This window comes from Triturus cristatus, chromosome 7, assembly GCF_964204655.1.
Source record: "Triturus cristatus chromosome 7, aTriCri1.1, whole genome shotgun sequence".
Taxonomy (NCBI): Eukaryota; Metazoa; Chordata; class Amphibia; order Caudata; family Salamandridae; genus Triturus; species Triturus cristatus.
In genome coordinates this window covers 280,557,610-280,577,174 of record NC_140590.1, presented here as the reverse complement: position 1 = coordinate 280,577,174, position 19,565 = coordinate 280,557,610, and the positions used below count along the sequence as shown (strand labels likewise).

Here is a 19,565-nt window from a genome sequence, read left to right as displayed (position 1 = left end):
TGTACAAATGGGCAAAGTTCGGGCTACTGACTACCCTACTCACAGGGTGCTTTTCACACTCACTCCTGCCACCAATATTCAATTGTCCGAAGTGAAACTAACAAGCAACACTCTGTAAATAGACTTTTGAAAATACATCTGCAAGAATGTAAAAAGAAAGGAGCATGCTTTACTGCGAACACAGTAACACTGCTAGAAGTTACCTGTTGAGCTGTGACCTTGGTTCTGGCTGCCAAAGTCAGAGCCACAAGGGAGATGATCCGTTATATTCTAGAATGCACATCTCACATATACACATACACACTTATAGAACAATCATTGCAACTATTCCTAAAAGCACAAATATTCCACAAGTTATTTCATTATGTGCCCACTAATTTTCACTGTGGCAGCTACACAATCCTGCACACAAGGAACTTTCACTGACTTCCTGCTTTGACACAGTAACTTCTTCTGCCTCCTAAATATCTGTTACAAATTCCATCATGCAGCCCTGTGGAAATGACTGCTACAAACTAAAGAAGGATCCACCTGCTGAGCTTCGAATGAACTCATGTCAGTTCTCCACTTGCTGTCTTTTCCTAGCCTGTCAGCTTGCCCATCCTGGACAGCCACCTTTGCTAAAGGTTTCAGCTCCAGCATGCCCCAACCTGTAAACAAACACCATTTTTACTTGTACAAACAACATGCATAAGATCTCGAAATTTGGAATTTTCTTTGAAAATCTTTACTAAATCTCAAATAATTATATATTCCTTCCTATTCTTGTTATAAAACCATCCCTCACTGTGTTTCTGTATTTTTTTAACTTTCATACTTACACCTCTCTGGTATTGCTGTGCTTTCGTCACCACACTAAGCCTTCACCCACAAGGGGCACAAATAAATCGCCTTACTTCCTCTGAGCAATCTTATAGGGTTCACTCGAGTAAAGCCGTCTCGCGATGCATCCACATGTTTTCTTTTACTTGTCTAACCTTGCATGCCAGTGGTCAGTACAAGCTGCACCGCTTCTTTGAAAACAGTAGTACATCTCCACATCGCTACTGTTGGTCATGCGTTCAAATGTTACCAACATCTGTTCTTGCAGGTAAACATTCATAGGCCGGACACTACAAAAGGAAACCTTCTGCAGGGGATCACAAAGCTTCTCAACAGGTGGTATTGGAGCAGGCCTAGTCTTAAGCCTGCTGTCACCTACACCACACACTTCAAAGCTTCTTACCACACTGTTCACATCCAAATCTAAATCTGACAAGAAATTAAATTCATTTAACAATCTCTTGGTTGTCAACATCAACCTGTGTTCATTCTTGGCGTAAAATCTTAGTTTGCCCCTTCACTTATTAAACTAACACACTCCCCATTTATTAACATTTATAGCAACAACTTACAGTCAACACCCCGTGGACTTAAAACATGATTAAACAACCTCAATTCTTTTTGCATAAATATGCCAACCTCCCAGCACTCAAGCCTTGACCCTTTTTAAATCTTCATTCAAACGTTTGGCGCACTTTTCGTCTAGAAGAGTCTCCCTTTCCATCCAAAACAGAGGCGATCACATCCTGCCCCCATCCCAGTATTGTGGTCCAGGAATGGGCAACCCCATTTTACAAGCCATGATAACAGAGGCAGTGAGCTTGTTGACACCTACTAATGAGAGCATGTGGATCAAAGATTTGTGGCCAATACACACAATGACAGGTGTCCCGCAGAGAACATGATTCACCGCCTAACACAACAGACATCTCCCTCCTATTCATGGGATACTTACATTTTTAAAGCATTAGCATCCACTCTTACTTACCAGCTATACAGGAAAGACTCTATCCTAGGACATAGACATTTATATAAGTGGTAACAATGCACCTTCTACCCACAGCAGTCTTGTTCTGTTTAACACGTTTTGTTATAGCAGTAAACACTCCTTTCTGATCTTTTCCCACCCACTTAGTTAGCAGACCTTAGTGAGCAGCCTCCTTAGAGGGTCCATCATTTCAACATAAAGATGTATACATTTAAAATGCTACTCCCACATGTTACAACATGACAGACATTGCTTAAACGACCAGGAAACCTTTCCAATTTCTTTCACAATTTCAGCATAATGCCTTCCTATTTTACTGCCTTCTTAAACAATTTGCATGTTTAGGTCAGACCGACATTCTGCAACCTCATATCAGTCCATCCAACAATACTTCATTAGACCTTCATCTCTTGTACATGCTTGAATATTATCTTGGAAACATATTAGGTTCTCGATCACGTGCTTGAAAACGCTGTGGCTCACCCGCTGCACAAGTGCCATTCTTTACAATGGGAAGAGAGCTTTAGTTATGATTAAATCTGTCAGACCCCTCACTTCAGACATCAGATGTGGCTGTATCTGGGGGTAGGCAGAGAGTAAATCCAGAATCAAGAACACTGCAGCTTCCCCAACATTCACAGGATGTTTTGAGGTTTGAAAAAGGATATACACTGACCAAGATATCATAATTTAATCACCTAGGGTAAACGCACATACTCAAACCCCATCATCCATGAGCAACCCACCATGGGAACATTCACTCTGATCATTCTAGTTGAGTTTGTTCATTTTTCCAGTGTGAACATTTCATCCAACAGCACTCCCAGATATTTTCATGATGGGCACCCGTCGGAGACTGCTCTTCATAGGTGTGGAGGGAGACCAGAGACAAGTCCAATGCTGATAGCTCCTCAACAAACAGTTCACTGCTATAAATCCATGCAAAAATCCATGCTCATCCTTTTTATCCTATTACGCTCGATCACACTCCCTAGCTGCACTCAAGTGCGCATTCATTTGTTCTCTCCATCCTAATTCACTACACACACATCAACATCTCACCACCTCTGTTTGTAATGTACCTCTGCTGTAAAAGAAGCCACATCTCCTTGCATTCTCACTTAGTAATATGGTGTAGGCACCTTCACTGTCTTTAAGGAAAACCCAGATTCTTTATCCCAGGGGACCTCTTCCCCCAAGATTCTTATCACACACAAGTTGTTTGTTCCAGTCCATATCATCGCTTCCCCCTTGCACCAGGACAACTGGACAGGATAATGCAGTCCTGTTTCTTTTATGTCTTAGACTGTCGCAACCATGGGTTCCCCCCTTTCTTAATGGACGGCACTCACAATCCCACTTTCCTTAGCAACTGCTAAACTCCTAGTGACGGGAATATGTGTATGCAACATACAAATTTACCTGACTTGTTCTTCTTCATGATTTACTTTTCTGATACTCATAACACTGTATAGACCTTAAGCATGTTTTTCCATATTCCCCTTCACTGTTACATTCATTTCCCGCAGACTGCTCTGCTGCCTAGGCAGCCATGATAAACTCATCTCACCAGCAACACAGTGTTCCAGATCACCCACCACATTTCTTCTATTCCTTCGTTATTGTTGTGAACCTTAATCTGATCTTTTCACATCTCATCCAAAGTAACTCAGAAATTATAGGTTGTAGCTAACACGCAAGGCGGTATGAAACCCATCAAATGTCTCTTCCTCTTCTTGTTCCCAGATATAAAATGTATACCGTTTCAAATTCATACTCTTTTTGGGCTTGAAATGCACCTCTGAGCGTCTCATGGCCTTCACAAATTCTCCTGAAACCCCATGCCCCACCACCACTTTCAAAGTAAGCAAATGTCAGAAAATATATTGCCCTTCTGGCTCCAAGCAACACAAAATACTGTGTGTGGAATTTGGCAAGTAAGAACTTTGATATCTTACGTGGAACATAGAAATCACCTAGGTTCAGTTGACCTTTAGAAGGAGGATCTATGTGCTATGTAGTTATCAAAAAGAGCAAAAACAGAAGTAAATAAACAATGGCAATGTAGTGCCAAAGAACCCATTCATTACTTGAAAAACAACAATGAGATATTTTACGACGTCTTGCCTTGCTGCTGCTTTCTGTGACAGTACCTCCAACATCGATATGAAGCTGGACCGGTCCTCAAAGCTAATATTGTTAAATACATTCAAGCAGCTTGGTATCGGTTCACCTTCTAGAAAGAGAAAACCCTATCTTCCATATTCAAACTTCAGAATGTCTGTCCAAGCATTGATCCACTCCAATATATGGGTGATAGAAATACTCTGTCTGCCAGCATCCCTCACTCAACTGAAACGTCTTGCATGCCTCTGTCCACCTGAAAGGACCTTAGAACACACCCCATCATCTTGACTCCGGATGACCTCTGCTGACTGCTCCATCTGCTTATATGCGTCTTGGATCCGTAATATTATTGAACATCCATCCACCGGCCATACCACTCTTTCACTACTACGCTACAGAAAGAAACCCAAAACAAATTTAAAAGGAGCATCTCACCAATCAGCGACAGTGAATATATCTACCTCTTTCAGCCAGGCTTATGGCCACACACCACAAGGTTTCTCTTCTCTGTACAATTCTGTGAACAATCTTGAATCCTTTTCTATGCCCTCACATTGCATACAGTATTCTACTCATCCCTAAATAGGTTTGAACTGTGCATCTACCAATATCAAGAAAAAACTGTATCTGGCATTACCATGTATGGGAAACGTACAAGTGCACCTTATTTGACCAATGTCCGTCATTTGGTGGTGGCCCTCTAGGGACACGCTATTGGATCTCCTGAGCCACCGGCCAATGGTCAGCAGATACGCTTAGAATTTAGAAACTTCTGCAGTGTTTGCAATGCTTTTATGAACTTTAGGTATATAATAATTTACCCTTTTGCAATCGGTAGAGTCATTAGAGTTTGGGGCAAAGTCTTTTAAGATCACGCTCCGGTGCACCAGACAATCCAGAAGACTCTAGCAGCCCTACAAGTAAATTTTTACAGAAATTAAATGAAAGAGCACTGAGAGACCCCGTGCTTCATTGAAACTTAAAGGAAGCATTAAAGAGATCTATTTATGAAGGAACGAGTCAGTGGTCATGTCATGGTCAGTGATATGGCACGCGACCAAAGCAGTGATGAGAGGACAACTGATAAAACATACAACCACTTTTTATAGGGTGGCTAAAGCTAGAGGCCGAAATAGCCACACTTGAGAATGAGCACAAAAGAACCGGGTCAAGAAGGGTTTACAGTGACTTTGCTCCTGAAGGGGAGAACTAGAAGCATTTTTGAGCAAAGACAGAGCCCGCAAATTACTGAGCATTAAAGAATCATATTATGAGAGAACAGACAAGGCTGACAAGCTACTGGTCTACAACCTACATCACAAATCGACTAGATATTACATTCATGCCATAAAGACACCAATCCAGGTGCACAAAACCTCAGATGAGGACGTTCTAGAAATATTTACGCAGTTTAACACAGCTCTATGTAGAGGAGATCTATGTGATTCCTCAGCAACGTTATCTAGAGGGAGTCACTTTTCCAGAGATTCCCCGTGAACTGCTGGAGGGATTAGAGGAACATATCTCAGAGGAGAAGTTAGGATTGCTATAAAATCCCTTCCACATAATAAGACTACTGGCCTTGATGGTTTCTCTGAATCTTTTTACAATGTCTTTGCTGAAGTCCTGGTTTCCCTTTGACTAAATTGTTTGCTACATTCATGGACAAAGGTAGGGCTACTCCCACAATGATAGAGTCCACCCTTACCCCATATTAAAGTCTTTCCAAGGATTTGTACAGAAGGGGCGGGTAGAGCTCTAATGGCTGGGCCAGATGAATAGGGTTAAAATGAATTTCTACCTAAGACTCTTGTATATTGCAAGAACATTGTCCTTTGTTTTTGTTCCTAAAGTAATCTGAGGCATACAGAAAAAGATATGGTATGGAATGACAAATCACCCTGTTTGGCGAAGTCCCTGTGGCACAGGTCTCACTGGGAGGGAGGCTGGTGCTCCTGGTTTTCTTAACTTGTTGCAAAACCTTGGTGTTCCGTTGACCTGGAGACCTGTGAGGTCCCTTTAACTACCCTGCTCTGGCTGCCACCATCTACACATAAACTTCAGGGATGATTATTAACCTCCACTGATATTGCACTTCACTCCTATTGTGGGAAACCCAGACTTTCCCCCAGGGATGTCTAACAACAATTACTCGACCTAGTCTGAGGGCTCGGGGGCTGGCCCTAGGCATGGTGTATGAAGGGGGAATGCTTAAAAGTAGAAACCAGTGTGCTCATGAAGCTCCTTTTGAGACCACAAGATCTCTAGAATTACCTAAACGTTGCACTGGGCAAGGGACTCCATAATGACAGCAAGCAGAATTAGAGCATTGTCTAAATTGGAGGGTATGTTGCAGTTGGGAGGAGCGGCACGCATCATAACATAGCTCTCTTGAGCCCTGGAATGATCCCAATCTTTGCAGACACTATTGTATGTCCCGAAATGGAATGCTGATATCGACTTAAAAATTCCAAGAACCCACCTATAAAATCATGCTGAGATGGTATTTGCTGCTGGTGCACCTGAAGGAGATGTTTGACAGTTCCAGTGGTTGCTGGCATGGGTGCAATGAGACTGGTATCTATGCCCATATGTGGCATATGTGTAAGCATGTACAGGGCTTCTTGGAGCAAGTTGTCCACAAAATAATACAGATCACTGGAGTTGGTTTGCCACTGTCCCAATTAGGAACTCAGGATTAAATCTATAATGACCAATTTTTGAGCAACAGGAGGCTATAAAAAGTCTTGTTCTCTAAGAGAGTAAATCATATACTGGCATTTTGATATTTTCTCTCATTTCTTGTACTAACCATACAAGCCCTCTAAGATTTAAATGTGGTTTTGATGTGGTTTTGACTGTGTTACCACAAAAGGCCTTTGAACCCTCGGTCTCCACTGACATTAAATGATGACACGGACAAGTTCCATCCAGGTAGTGATTATAATAGTTAGAGAGAGCTGCATTTATTTAGTAATCGGGTTACCATACATGTATGAATGTAAGTATTTCTTGTGGTATTTGTGACGCAAGAACCAAACTGTAGAAGAGTGGGGCACAGTGCGAGTGAGCCCTACAATATCATTCAGGATTTTTTACAAGAAAGGTAGGGTATACGAAGTTTCCTATTATTTGAAGAGGTAGTGCTGTTTGAGGAGATGTTTCTTCAATTCCTTTCTGTATTGCAGGGGGTAGACATCATTCTGAAGTTAATGGAACTATTGTTCCATATCCTGGCTGTGTAGATGGAAAATGCTTGCTTTCTTGACTTTTCCTTCTTGTTTTTCTTCATCACCACTAGGATAATGCCCTGGGGCCAGGTTTGGTGCTGTCCATCTGAGGTGGTTAATTTCCCTTCCCGGTTTGAAGTGGTATTGTTCCTGCAGGATGCCTTTCATTTAGGTGCAGATTGGTCCAGGGAGGCACTTCAAAAGATCATTGCCACCATCTAGGTGGAAGAGTTGTACTGATGTCAGTTTTGGATAAGAAAGTTGCCACTTTTTTTCAGGAGTGCATAACATGCTGTCTTGGTTTTCTAGGAACAGTATTATTAGGAGATATTGATGATGACGGCAAAATAAAGTGATTTAGTGTTGGTTGTCAGCTGGTGATGAAGTTATCGAAGTTCATGTAGGACAGTCTAGTGGCTGGATAATGGTAGGAATTCTTAGGCACTCTGGTTGAACTTTTGGTAGGTGCTTGAAATTCAGTTCTGAATTATCTCAAGGCAGGTTTTGAGTCACTGAATGGCTCTAATCTGAAAATGTGAGGCAGAATTATGTCTTGTCATCATATTAATGTATCTGGTTGCTGTTGGTGAGTATAGATCAAGAGGTTTCATGTAAAAGTTGATAGTAAAGAGGAAGATAAATCCCACAATACTCCGCAGGAGATGAGGAGTTTCTTAGATCTTGAGGTTCACATGGATGAGTGGAGGACAATTGGTATGTAAAGAGATAAACCATTGCAGGTTTCTGCCGCAGAAACCTAGATGTGTTTTGATGTTGTGGATAAGTGCTTGTGGGTCATGTGTCGAAGACTGCAGTGAGGTTGAGAAGGATCAGACGGTAAGAGACATTTTCATCGTTGATGAGGACGGCATCATTGATTATCTGAAGGATAGCAGTAGCAGTGCTGCAGCATTCCAAATTGGTATTCCCATAGCAGGTTCTTTTTCTTGATATGATCCCAAATCTGAATATAGACTGATTTCTCGCTGATCGTTCAGCTAACAGTGCAGTGGTGATTGGGCAGTAGTTGCTGAGCGAGGTTGCCTGGTTCCAAGATAGGATATTTCAGCAGGAGAAGTATCTGTTTTATGTCTTGAGTCCGTCCAGAAATATTCCATGGCCGATGGAGGAGTTGATGATGTTGAGGAGGATCTGAGGGCATTTCAGCAGACGCATTTCACAATGCGTGCCGGCAGAATGTCATCTTTGCAGATGGTGGCCTCGAGGAAGTTGAGTATGTTGTATCTTTGTGCTTTGAATTGGGTGGCATCAGCAAGAAATACAGATCCATGTGGTATTACAAAATATCAGATCATGAATCCAACAATTAACGGTAGCAGTGGTATGCCCCCAGCATATTGCTATCTGTCTTTTCTTTACACCAAGAGGAATGCCAAGGCCGTGAACGTGCAGGTGTCTCTGGCACCTCCTTGATGAATCCTAATAGTGCCACATACATTGGCAGTGCTAATGATAATTCAGCCTTTTTAGTGATATAATTGAACACTCCTACCCAATACACATACATTTCTGTGCATGCCTGTGCGAAATGTAATAAATCTGTGCTTTCATATCTACTTCCAGCACAGAATAGGGTGTACGGAGAGCAAGCTGGAATAGAAGCGGCAAAGTAGAATATACTCTGTGCAGGAATTTAGTATATATTAGGTGGTGTCTCCCATTAAGGTACACTTACCCCGTTTGTGAGCGGCAGTAAGTCCATGGTTCATCTGACAGCCTACCAAAATCCACCATCTGGAGTTCTTTCCAATGGACGAGGTGGTCGGGATCATTGGTTCTTTTCGATTTCCTTAATTGTCTGCTTATTCAGCACTTACCATAGAGCTGAAGGTTTGGGCTTGATGGGTTGTGTTTTCAGTGGTGTGCCACTTCCACATGTTTTTTCCAGGCAGGATTGTTTGTATGTGCTGATGAGTATGGTGACATTTTATTTGGAAATGTGGGTGTTCAACAGGTTGATGAGTCCTTCTTGGAGGGTGTCTACAGAGAAGTTCTGGATGCTGCTGAATGTTTGTTTTTCTAATTTTGATTGACCTTGGAGTATTGATGTGGCATGGAGTAAAGAGAAGGGCGACAAAATGGTTAGTCCAGTTGTATAGGGGCATTAGAGTGAATTAGCAGGACCTTGCAGTTGGAGCCTGGGCGCTTCCTGTTTCTGCGCACGTCGTGGACGAAGAGGATGGAGGCGAACCGGCTGCCAGGAAGGTAAGTAGGTTTTTCTTTATTTCCCCCTCCCTTTTCTTTTTTTTAACACCCCCCGCCCGCCTCACCACTACTCCCCGGTGGCAACCGCTAATGTATGTCAGGTGCGTAGATGATTGCAGTGTGTGAGCTAAGGAGCATGAGTTGTACTGTTTGTTGTTGCTGGTGGTGTCTAAGCACTGAGTGGGATGGGGATGAGGTTATTTGTGTTTCTTGTGCAGGTCTTGTATAGGTGCGCACAATTGTGGATTTCGGGAGTGTCACAAAAGTCTTAAATGAGGGCAAGTGTTATGTTAACGTTATTTGCAGCATGCACTTATAACCCAAAAAAAGGTATCCTGGCGCAGTGAAGAAAGGAAGGTCAGGAGGCCCAAAAAGGTGAGAGGAGGAGTTAAAACAGCCAGGTTTTGAGTTAGTTTTCTGAAATCCAAGAAGGAACTGGCACAGCGAATAAGGAGTGGCAGTTTGTTCCACCATGTCAGGGAAGGTAAGAAAAGAAGCCACCTCCCGCTGTAGAGTTTTACATGTGGGGTGTGTGCGCAAGCAGGTGGGGCGCTAGAAGATGTCTGGAAGGAACATGAGTGAATTTTGTTGCTGAGATCAGAGAAGCCTGTGATAGAGAAGTTTAAGAAGTGCATGCTTGTGCACAGGAAGCCAGTGAGTTTTATTTATATAGCTTGTGATGGAAGCACGATGGGGACTGAGTTCTGCACAACCTGTGGCTTTTTGGTGAGGTGGGCAGCCATTCCAACATAGTGTTGCCCTAGTCTAATCTTCTTGTGAGGAACACTTGGGTGATGGTTTTCCACGAATCAAGAGGCAGCCGCTTAAAGATTTTCCTAAGCATTTTGAGGATACCCAGAGAGCAGCTCAGCCTTGACTCATTTGATTCTCTGCCTCATACATGCTGGTTTCTTGGGAAAGATCATGTTAGCTGTGGGTGAGATCGTAGGTCGTGTTAGCGGCCTTGAAGAAACAGGCCTCAGTATTGAAGTGATTGGTAAAGTGCCATCTGAGCTATCTGTATAGGCTTTTGAGATTCCTAAAGAAAACACTTTTATATTTGATAAGTTGTGGATTCCTGTCCTGTTTCCCACCACAAGTGTTTCACTCTTGGGAATTCTCATGGAGCATAGGGCTGAAGGGGTTGGGTTGGTACCCAAAATAAAATGGTACTTCCAATCCCCCAGCCCACCCAGTAATAGAATTCACCCTCTTCTTCCACTCGGCTCCCTAATTACAGATGGACAAGCGGAGTTCATGGAATGGAGACGCCAGTGGTCTACTGGAACGAGGAGCGGTCTGTGAGTAGGGATGTCCATTCTCATGTCTGCTCTGCTCCAATGATACCAGATAAGAATTACGGAGACAAGATTCACAATAGGGATTAGCTTGTAAAGAAACTGCATTTGATTATGATTTCTTATTTGAGAACTTCTCAGATCAATCATAACGAGCGCTCAAGCCTCATGGTGGACCCTCTGGCACTGACAATTAGTCAGAACCACAATATCAAAGGTATCCCCTTCGGGGACACTGAGCATAAACTCAGTCTGAATGCCGATGACATGCTCCTCACCCTAAACAACTCACCAGACTCCTTGCCAGCATCAATGTCTATCCTGGACCATTTTGAAAGCATCTCTGGTTTTAAAATCAACAAAGACAAATCATCAGTGCTAAACCGCATGGTAGGGCAACAGGACATACCAGCTCTGAAGGGGTTGGCCCTCTTTCAATGGGCTCCAACGTCCTTGCGATACTTAAGCCTGCAGATCAACCCCCAGCTGGAGGACTGGGCTCGTATAAACTGGATGCTCTACCACAAAGACAGTCTTGACAACCTGAAACGTTTTACCATTTTAAATTTTGCTTGTTTACTTGTATACATTTTATTAATTTAAATGTATTAATTTTAATATTATTTAATTTTGTAAAACATCCGTGGACCCCCTTAAAAGGCCTTGTTGACCTCCAACGGGTCCTTAGACCACAGGTTAAGAGCTGCTGCTCTAGTGTGCTGATAGTGAAGTATTTTCTCTTGGAAAGGAGGACTTCTTGTGTACTAGGAAGCAAAGAACCTCCGACACTCTGGAATTATTGTATTTTGCACTCTGTATGCTCATGGTGTTAAGCTATTTCTGTGTCCTATTTTTCGCTCTTTTAATACAAACTTCAATAAGGAGGCTTTTGAGCGATTGCAAAGGCTGAAGAATGAAAATATTTGCATGGCAGTGGGAAATGTTGTCCGCCTTTCACTGGGAGTTAGAGAAAAATATGGTTCAACATAACTACCCCAACCTTATGATATTTGTATGTTAGGATCTGATCTCATTTTTGAACTTTTAAAAAAAATTTAATCTTTAGTCTGATACCCATCGGCTGTTTTTATATATGTTTTATGCATCTTATCATTGGTATGGACCCTATGTACACTATGTAGTGTCTCCCTTGAAACTAACTGTATAATTTCCGGATGTGTCTTGAACCTTGAAATGAGGCTCTATTTAGTTATGGAATGTTTTTTATTATCTGTCCTTTTATGGCTACAATTAGCCAAATAAAGTTTTTGCGGCTGACTAAGACACGCTGGAATTAAACAACTTCGAGCACCATAAAAGTGAAAAATCTCGGTTTTCCTGAAACTGAAGATACTTTAGCACCCTGAAAGTGAAGTACCATCTTGGAAGTGAAAAACTGTTGATGTTCTTGAAGCGAAGGATCCAGAATGTACTAGAGCTAAAGATCATACAGTGTCCTAGATGTGATGGGCCACTGATATCTTGAAAGTGAACAACATCAGGTGATGCACCTCAATCCTCCTGAAACTGAAGAGCGCTCTGTGGGTAAGGCCCTCCAGTCTCCTGCAGATTAAGACCTCTGATCCCCTGAAAAGAAGAATTCATGGCACTTTGAAAGGATGGGAACTCTGCCATTTTGTTCGTGAAGATGCTTTGGCACTCAGGAAAAGAAGAACCCACACCTCCCTGGAAGTGAAGCAGTCATGGTACGCTGGGTTTTTTGAAGTGAAGATCCTATGTTGTGCTGGCAGTTATAGATCCACACCATCCTTGTTAAAAAACACCATCATTGTCCTAGAAGAAAGAATCTCCAGTATAAAAGAAGTAGATGACTAACAGCATCCTGAAAACTATGGATCCACAGTGTCCTTGGACTGAAATATCCTTGGCATCCTGGAAGGGAAGAACCTCCTGTTCACTGTACTTGAAGCCTAGTATCCTGCAAGTGAAGAATCCGCAGTGTCATGGAAACTGACAGCACAGGGCATCCTGGAAATGGATAAGCCATTGGTGTCCTAAAAGTCAAAGGCCTCCTTAAGGGCCCTCATCATTGAGCATTGGTGGCAATGCAAAACTGGAGGATTGGTACTAACCTAAATTTTTCCTGCATATAAAGGAATCATGGTGCCAAGACGGAGAAGAGCAATGCGTCAGATTTTGAGAGTTCTGAAAATAGAAAATCCAATATGTCCTAACGTGAATCACCCATGACGAAGTGAAGAATCCTGGAACATCCAAAAGTAGAATAATTGGATTCGACCAATAAACGACTTCGGTAGCAGAGGGCCTGTGGTGTCTTTGAAGTGGAGAATTTGTAACCCACCCTCAGCTGTGTGTGCAGCCTATTTGTAAATCGTATGATCGCTGTTAGAAGTGAAAGGTTGTTACCTCTTCAGAACTGGAGGACTTGCAGCACATTCAAAAGTGGGTGACTTGCAGTGCTATCAAAAGTGGAGGACTCGCAGCACCTTCAAAGTGGAATTCATAAAGTATCTTCTTATATATATTTATATAATGTCTATCCTTTTCAGACGTGAAGGGTGAATGTTACCTTCAGATGTGGGGATTTGGGGACGTGATAGAGTTATTGTTTTGGAGTCTTCAAGAGGCGAATGAAGGTCCAGCATGCATACCCCCGACAGGCTATGTAAATCAAAGGGTATGCAGTTCCGAAAGGGAGAAGAAGCAGCCGGAGGAACCTGAGGCGTCAGATCTGGGGATCTGATTCATCAGGAGCAAGAGACCTAAATGGGTGTCATGCTTCATTATTGGGTAGCTCCTCGTTGGGCCGGCACTGCAATGCCCAAAAGGGCCCCACAGGGGGGCTCTTTGCTGGAGATCTTTTATTTCTGCCACTGTGAAGAGTGAGGTGCAGTGTTGAGTGTGAAAAGGTGAGTAGATGTGAGATTAAATTCAACTAATGCATACCCAAAGACAGTTTAATATGAATTCCCTTGATATTGTTAAAAGCAATGAGATGCTAGATAGGGATACAATAGTCCACACTAGCTCTATAAGTGATAATTAAAAGAATTGATTGAATAATTGATTGATTGAATAATTTTATTGTGTCAATTAACAAAAATTGTTACAAAAGATTCAAATAAAATCTCCCCAGAACTTACTTACTTCGTTACAATTGGTACATGCCTAGTGAATTTGATGTCTTCTATATACTAAAACAAAGTAAAATGATTTTTACGAAAGGAGCATAAAAACAGATATAATCGATGAAGAGCTGGTATAAAACTAATAAATCAATTCAATACTAATGAATCCTTCCTCTTATGTTCAAGTTTTGCAAATAATTAAAAGAAGGTCGACATGTTTCTTGCCTATTTAATATCAAACTGATCACAGCAATTCATCAGGACCAAGGTCCTAATCTACTCAAAGTTGTGTCAGTAGAGGGAGAAAAATATTTAAACTGTACCCAACAGCAATCACAACTGTATATAGTATACCTTCAGGGTTAAAAATTGACCATATGTGGAGAAATAGTATACGCAAACTAGGAATGGCAGAGAAAAAATGCTTGATGGCATTAGACCACAGTTTGTCGAGAGCGCGATTTGCGAATTACTTACCTGGATATCTGCCACCATAGAGGTCTTCTGTGGTGGCAGAGATTCGGGTAGATCGTTCGCAAATCACGCTCTCGGTAAACTGTGGTCCGACACCATCAAGCGTTTTTTTCTGCCATTCATAGTTGGGGTATAGTATTGCTGTTGGATACAGTTTAAACATTTTGCACCCTCTACCGACCCAACCTTGAGTAGATTGGTACAGATAAATTGCTGTGATCAGTTTGATATTAAATAGGCAAGAAACATGTAGACCCTCTTTCAATTATCACTTATGGAGCTAGTGTGGACTATTGTATCTATATCTAGCATCTCATTGCTTTTAACAATGTCAAGAGAACTCACATATTAAACAGACTTTTGGGTATCCCTTTGTTAATTTTAATCTCACATCTACTCACTTTATTACACTCAACACTGCACCTCACTCTTCACATCGGCAAAAACAAAAGAACTCAGGCAAAAAGGCCCCTTGCAGGGCGCGTTCGGCATTGCAGTGCGGGCCTAACAAGGAGCTGCCCGATGAATCAGCATGACACCCATTTGGGTGTGTGAGGCTCTTGCTCCTGAGTAATCAGTTCCCCTTGATCTGACGCCTCAGGTTCCTCCGACCTCTTCATCTCCTTTACAGAGTTATTGTTTCTGCAGAGGTGGAGGGCTTGCAGCATCTTTAGAAGTGATAACACTGTTACATCTTCAGAAGGAGCAGAAATGTTGTATCTTGAAAAGTAAAGGGCTTATAGCATATTCAAAATTGGAAGTCAGGTCGGTTTTTCTGAAAAATAAGTCTTTTTAGCAACTTCAGAGGTTTTGAACCTGAGCATCTTCTAAAAAGAAGAGCTTGCAGCATATCCAATAGTGGAAGGCTTGCAGAGTCTTGAGAAGTAGAATGCTTGCAAAAAGTTAATAAGTTGCACAACGGTTGTATCTTCTGAAGTGAAGTGCTTGCAGCATTTTCAGAGGTCCAGGTCTTGCAGAATCTTCGGAAGTGTCAGAATTGTTGCCTCATCAAAAGTGGGCTCTGGGCACCGCAAGAATTCTTCAAAAGGTGGAGGGACGGTTGCTTCTTTTGACGTGAAGTGTTTTCCCCATCTTCACAGATTGCTTCTCCATAAGTTGCTGACTTTCATCTTCTTTAGAAGCATAAAGTGTGCCTCATCATGAGGAATAAAGAACTAACAGCATATACAGAAATTAACAGAATTGTTCCATCTTCACAAATGAAAGAATTGTTTCATCATCAGAAAAGGAGGAATTGCAGTATGTTTAGAAGTGGAATATTTTATAAGAGGCATTCTAGGCGCAGTTGGTTATGCTGCATGCTTAAAATGGAGGCTGTTTTCGTAGCCGACAATTGCAGTCTTTAGCTCTTTCATACCTAAGGGTTTTGGTGCCTTTCACATAACAACATAACTGGATAACTTACAGACTCTGGTAATGGTGAGGCTGTAACATCCGAAAAGTGGAAGAACAAAAACGTAAAGCGAAAATGAAAAAGTTGCTTTGAAGACACAAAGTTGAGCAGCTTTTCCATACTGAGGCCCATATTTATGAAGGGCTTACACCATAGTTGTGTCACTTTTTTGTGAAGCTGCAGCAGCGTAATCAATGTGCCACACTGCGCCCTATTTACAAAGTGACACATCTAGGCAGATGTGTCACTATGTAAAGGGCTGAGCTAGATTATACCTGCATCAGGTATAATGTATGCACGATGGGGGGTTCCCCCCATAAAAAAGGCTTGTGTCAAAATCCTTACACTTGCTTCAAGCAGGCATAAGGTTTGACGCAGGTCTTTTCAAATATGACTTGGCCATGGGTTATGACACATTGCTGGAGTTGCATCAGTTTTACGATACACTCCAGCAATGCTTCATTTTTGCACCACCAGATACGTCAGCATTCCTGACTTATCTGTAAATCCTTGCACCATGAGGCGCTGTATTGTTATTATGGCGCATCCATGGTGTCGTAAGTATGGTGCTGTGAAAAGTCATGCATCCCGGTTTTTGCCCAGCAATGCATCACTGTTCATAATGTGGCCCACAAGGTTCAGGACTCACAGAGGCAATTCCTGCATGTAGACCCTCGGGCACACCAGACCATGCTGTACTAAGTGCCTGTGTTTGCGGCTTTCTGTAAATAGCGTACCCGTGACTTTGAAAAAACTCAGGCTGTGCCGTCAGGGAAACCCGAGTCCGAAAGATCTCGTGCACCATCTTGAGACTACAACGATAGAGAACAGGATTCATCAGTCTCTGTGGTCAGTTCCAGAGGAGTAAGTCAGCAACAGCAAAGTTCACATTTTCAAACGTGATCTATACTACTCCTTTGAACCCATGATTCTAGATTGCTGTACACCTTGACTCTGAGAGATGTGCCTCGCTCTGTGGTTTGCCCTCAGGCAGACAGCGCTAATGTAATCCGACATGGCCTCATATTTTCATCACTAGATGTGTATGCGCAAGCTCTAGGTTCACACGACTTTCCGCTGAGACAGCTTTACGTCCCTGAGTTAATCAAGGTGGACTATTATGCCAAGGAAGACACGGCATACGACTGTTGGTCAATGTGCCTTGACATTTGTAGGAATACTTATCGCTCAAGACTGATTCATGTTGAGGACTGTAAGATTGGAATTAAACCTCAACAAAATAGGAAAGCCTTTCTGAAGAAGCATTTGCCGGCAAAGCTCTCCACACCCATCTGGCTGCCCACAAACCTATGCCCTTTCTTATTTTGCTATCTTTAAGTGACCATCTCTAGAAGAGTTTAGACAATTACGCTGCTGACTTGCATGGACTAACCTTTCCATTTCCTGTGGAACTATACCAGAGATAGGCACTGATTCTACAGCCATTCACAAGCTGTGAGGTTCAGTGGGTTTGGGTTGCTTGCAGAATCATAAATCATGAGGTTGGAAAGGTTTCCCAAGTTCCTTCTACATTTTGGGATTTTGACACCAACAAACTAAATACGTTATAGATGTCAGGTATGATGCCAGTATGTAAAAACAGACTACAAAAAAGGTTTAGCAAAAATGTAGACTCCAAAACACAGACTATCAAAATCTGGACACAACATAAATATCTTCCTACAAAAATGTCGATCTGCACCTAAACCTACTATCAAGTTAGAATAGTAAATTAACCCTATCCTAATAAAGTGGGTTCGGATGAATTGAAGAATTAAATGGTGCAAACTATTGTAGGAAGATATTTTTGTAAAGTTTAGATTTCATCAGTCTATTTTTAAATCTACTGTTTTACAAACCATGTTTCATAAAGAACCAAATAAACTGCAAAAACATATTTTGCAAAACTATAGACTCCAAAATATGATCTACCATAACCTTGACGCCACATAAATGCCCCACTACAAACGTTTAGCCCTGCGCCTTGCCCCAGTATTAAGCATGTTCCTTTAGATTTGTTAGGGCTGGCGTGAAAGTGCTAAATTACACCAAACCTAAAATATGCGGGAAAAGAGCCTCAGTGAGGGTAGGAATTTAATACAAGTTGAATGCTTTGTAGAGAGCTTTATGTTTGTAGGGTCTTGAGTTTGGTGAGCTAGATTTTGGAGTATGTGTGTTTACAAAAGATGTCTTTGCAAGTGTTTGTTTTCACATTGAAAATTGAAGTGGTGAGCCACCAACCAGTGCACATTGGAATCCATTCCAAAACCAACTTCTCCATTGTTAGGAACATTCTCCTAAACCTCTTCTCTTTTGTTCTTATTTCATTATCTACTACACTATTGTTTCTTATGATGATAAGGATGAGACAGAGGACATACCGGCAAGGAGAGGTCCCGTTCGTCCCTGAAGTCTGGCAGCGTCTCCAGACAGAAGATGACGATGGAGATGAGGATCACCATGACGGAGATGATAGCTATGATACGAGCGGCAGAAGAGCTATCCGGGTGCTCAAACAGCAACCACACTTGCTTCATGAACTCCCTCTCGGGGAGCAGCCGCACTTCTTCTTTGACAAAGCCCTCGTCTTCACGAAACTTTGTGAGGACTTCGTCCCCGAGCTGGTAGAACTTCAGCTCTTCAATGAAGACATCCAAGGGCACGTTGGCAGGCCGCCGAAGACGACCCCCAGACTGGTAGTAGTACAGGATGGAGTCGAAACAGGGCCGGTTCCGGTCGAAGAAGTACTCATTCCTCATTGGGTCAAAGAAGCGGATTCGTCTCCGGGGGTCCCCTAGGAGGGTGTCAGGATAGCGCCCCAGGGTTCTCACTTGGGTCTCGAATTTCAAGCCTGACACATTGATCACCACCCTTTCGCAACAGTTTTTTATGTGGCAGAGCTCATATTTTTTCTCCTCATCCTCATCTTCCACTGCCTTCTCATGTAATATCAGGGGGCTGTCCTCAACCACCTCCGGCGGGGGGCTCTCCACCAACTCCATCCCACTGGTGCAGTTGTCCATGGCAGACAATAGTGCAGCGGACTTCCAGGTCTCAGTACAGTCACACCAGCCTGGTCATAGTCTTTTTTCCAGGTGTGCAGGATTATCTTGCCCTCTACGCTGAGCAATTCTGTTTGATGTCCACAAATAAGCGCGCCACAATCTCCTCAACTACCAACCACCAAGTTGCTTCTTGTTCTTCTTGACTTCTCTCCACACTTGACTTAGGCACTCTTTGTGTAAGTTTCTTGTGCCTGTATTATCTGGAGTTGTCTTTCCTTGCATTCGGCATTCCTTTTGCTCAGCTCTGCCCTCTGCTCTCGGCTGTGCCCTCACATTGAAAGTGGGTCCATTCGTGATAGCAGGTCTTTTTCTCCATGCTCATCTCTTTTCGCCCTCTTGCCAACCAACATTCTCGTTCTGCTTTTCGAGAGTCTTTCCCCCCCTTTTCTGGCCCTGCTTGTGCTCCCGTGGAGCCCCCCGTTCCTAGTGCAGTGTCCGGGCTCTTCTGCCGTCGAGTGGCCTCATGGGTGTCAAGGTGTCAGGTTCTCCGAAGTGCACCGGCTCACAGTTCCATGCAAAAATAAAAATACTCATCTGCTGCTACAGCTCGGCTCCTTCCCTCCCTCGCCCCCTCCCGTATTCCACTGTCCATTACTCACGAAAGGCCGCTGGCCAGTACTGCCCCAAAGGCCTGCAGTGCACAACCTCTAAAAATAACCGCGAGCCAGAGAGACGACACCCTGGGCCCAAGGGTGGGGAGGGTGAGGAGGGCGCCAGCACCCCTGATAGGGTGCTGCGCAGCAACTCCACTCTGCTCGCGCACACTGCGCTGTGACTCGTCGAAGAGCCAGGGGCCACGAGCGGACGGACA

The 19,565-nt window shown here is 42.9% G+C and overlaps 1 protein-coding gene across 1 annotated transcript in view; it reads right to left on the bottom strand.

The window, feature by feature from the left end:
* LOC146809423 (potassium voltage-gated channel subfamily A member 7-like) overlaps window positions 1-19,322 on the bottom strand; it is a 246,683-nt gene extending 227,361 nt beyond the window's left edge. Inside the window, exon 1 of the mRNA XM_085616271.1 lies at window positions 18,071-19,322. Coding sequence (XP_085472397.1) covers window positions 18,071-18,712 — 642 coding nt within the window. The 5' untranslated portion in view covers window positions 18,713-19,322. The remainder of the gene's footprint in view (window positions 1-18,070) is intronic.
* Window positions 19,323-19,565: the final 243 nt, after the last annotated feature.